Source organism: Hoplias malabaricus, chromosome Y (genome assembly GCF_029633855.1).
Source record: "Hoplias malabaricus isolate fHopMal1 chromosome Y, fHopMal1.hap1, whole genome shotgun sequence".
Lineage (NCBI taxonomy): Eukaryota > Metazoa > Chordata > Actinopteri > Characiformes > Erythrinidae > Hoplias > Hoplias malabaricus.
The window spans coordinates 3,864,612-3,867,462 of NC_089820.1; the positions used below are offsets into that span (position 1 = coordinate 3,864,612).

General features: G+C 36.2%; 1 protein-coding gene across 1 annotated transcript; it reads right to left on the minus strand.

Moving 5' to 3' along the window:
* Positions 1-862: 862 nt before the first annotated feature.
* On the minus strand, positions 863-1,852 carry LOC136679616 (chemerin-like receptor 1). The gene has a single exon (XM_066658249.1). It carries the CDS (start codon positions 1,850-1,852, stop codon positions 863-865), a length of 990 nt encoding a protein of 329 aa, XP_066514346.1.
* Between the last annotated feature and the right edge of the window lie 999 nt (positions 1,853-2,851).

A 2,851-nucleotide genomic window follows, 5' to 3' on the forward strand; every position in this document is an offset into this window, starting at 1 on the left:
CTGGTGCTTGGTCTGGTGTCATAACCACTACATCTGTAGAAACTGCCCTGCAATGTGTATCAGGATTTCAAAGCTTCAAGCTCATGGTTTTACTGCCAAAAACCACATTAAAATCATATATAGTCAAGCAGTATAAAAGTTTTTAAAAAACATATTCCTCTCTTAAAACACTAATGTTACTCCAGTTTTGAAGAACAGCTGAAATGGTTAAATGCGGCATGTCTTGTTTAGCAGGTGTTGAGGGATATTCCTAAAGGAAAATGTTTTTTTTTTATTGTCTTTGTGCTTTAATCCCTTACACCGCTATTAAACTCTCATTCAGCTTAGATTGAAGTAATCAGAGTTTATTTTGAAGGTCAGAGTTCACCCCTCTGTTTTGTCATGTGTGTTTTGTTACAGAACATTTGTGGAGGGGAGAATGTTAGAGGAAATGTGACAACAAGATTTCTCATAAAACCTTTAATAGTTAAATTAAACCAGTGCATAATCCACACCATTGTGGTTTGTGAGAAACATTTATTTGTGTGGTGTTATTATTGACAAGAACAAGGAAAAACTTTTTTGTGGTCCACCGTGAAATGTTATGGAGCTTTTATATTTACATCAACAGTATATTTGCTAGAAAGCAACAATTTACAACACATTTAAATCTTGACAAACAAACATTTATTTATTCATCTAGTATAACCATTATATCCCGGGCAAGAGCACGTCCTGAACAAAGCACAATCCCTTTTTAAACTTAATTTGATGCATATACACAAAATATACTGATGGCTGTGATGGTACCAGGAAAGATAAAGCATTTAGAAAATAAGTTGGAAATGAATTTGTGGCTGTTTGTAAAGACACGGTTTTAGTCTCACAGAACAGATGAAATGGTGGTGGTATGGTGGCTTCTTTCGTGGGTCAGATTTGTCCCTCTGGCAATGTTCTGGTTGTCCTCTTCCTCCATTGCATTTTCAATCTTTGATAGAATTGCATAAAACTGGTTCTTAAAGTCCTTCCCCATGAACGCATAAAGAAACGGGTTCAGACAGCTATTAGCTCTGGCGAGAATTAAGCCAATTACTCCTATGATTTGTAGAAATTCATTTTCTTCAGAGTTTATATCCATAAACGTAAATATGTGATAAGGCAGCCAGCAGATCAAGAAAGTGGTACTCAGTGCCATCATGATCTTGAAAGGCTTTTTGGATGCCACCATCTGCATGGTTTTTAGTTTTCGTTTTATGATGACACAACAAGCAATCATTATCAGGAACGGGATCACAAATCCAAAAATGAACTCATATATAGGTATTGCTGCAGAATCACTCATTTCATATTTCTGACAGTTTACTGTTTTATTCTTAGCTTCATGGATAATTAGCGCTGGAACACTAAATACTGCAGAAATGAACCAAGCTAGAACAACTATCATAGAGGCCTTTTTCACTGTGCGCTGAGTCCGAGCCCAAACTGGAAACATGACAATCACACAACGGTCCACACTGATGATGGTGAGGAGGAAGACGCTGCAGAAGAGATTTAGGGAAATGTTTAAGAAAATTAAATTGCACAGGAACGGTCCAAAAATCCAGGTGCTTGTGATCCTATAATAGACAAAGAAGGGAAGGATGGAGCAGAACAAGAAGTCGGACACAGCCAGGCTCAGGTACCAGATGCTGATGACTGACTTTCGGACTTTAAATCCTGCAATCCAGATCACCAAACCATTTCCAGTAAGACCCAGGACAATGATGATTATGTTGGCCACTATATAGAATATAACCAGTGAACTCATGTATGTGTCATAGTTCTTGGGGCCATTTTCAGGAAGGGTTGTTTCTGTTACTGGGATTGAAGTCATGATGTCTCAGTTCTATAAAGGAGACAGAAATCAATAGATGTATTAATTTTCTGTAAGGTTTTGTTACCAAATAAGCAGAAATATCTTTGTCCACTGTGTTTCACTGATCAGTTTTCAGTGTGACCTTTGAGTTACACTTTGATTACAGACATCTAAAATTCAGAATGTTACACCGTCTACATCAGAGCTCAATGATCAGGTCAAAATTAAGACTAACTGTATTTTATCTTAGTGAAATTGGCTTTGTTTTCTTTCTTTGGACTATCCTCTGGTTCTTTGTCATGTAGATCATAAACATGATAATTGTTTTTAACTAGATCCAGAAAAGAATGGTTTCTTATAGTTAGGCCCTACAGCGAAGGCCTAAAACATCAGATTAACTTCATATTTAGTTAATCTTCTGCCCATATAAATATACACTACATACTCCATGCATTGCTTCTTGTGATTTTGTTCTGTGCAAGAGTTTAGCATATTAACATGGTCCAATAAAAATAAGCTTGTTACTTTACAAGACTTTCTCAACTTTCAAAGGAAGTGAATGTAAAAAGTTTTTATTTAGATTAATTTTGGAGCATTTCTCTTGGTTTATTCATCATGAAATGTTATGCGGGATGATGGTTCATTAACTTGCACACAGAGGAAAATCAGGAAAAGCTGTCAGTTTTATTCATCATACAAAAAAATAGGTTCTTCTCCATGCTGTAGAATAATAATATCTGTAAGTGAACAGTGCATGGCTTTGTTTTATCAACTGTTGGATTGAGGTTGTTGAGAATGAATTAGACAGAGTCACGGAAATGTGAAGAGAGTAAGGTTGTTTTATTTTGGAAATAGTGATGGAAAAATTCACAGAGACGTTTCTTGGCTGTGAATTGGTTACTCTCTCCCACCGTCAGTGGGAGCATTCACATATTATAGAAAATGTTATCACCCTCAGTTGTTCCATAAACAATATTTCCCCAAGCATCAAGGTTATAAACCAATGATACACATGCA

Excerpts from the sequence above, each read along its gene's own strand:
- LOC136679616 (XM_066658249.1), bottom strand. The coding sequence starts at position 1,852 with ATGACTTCAATCCCAGTAACAGAAACAACCCTTCCTGAAAATGGCCCC.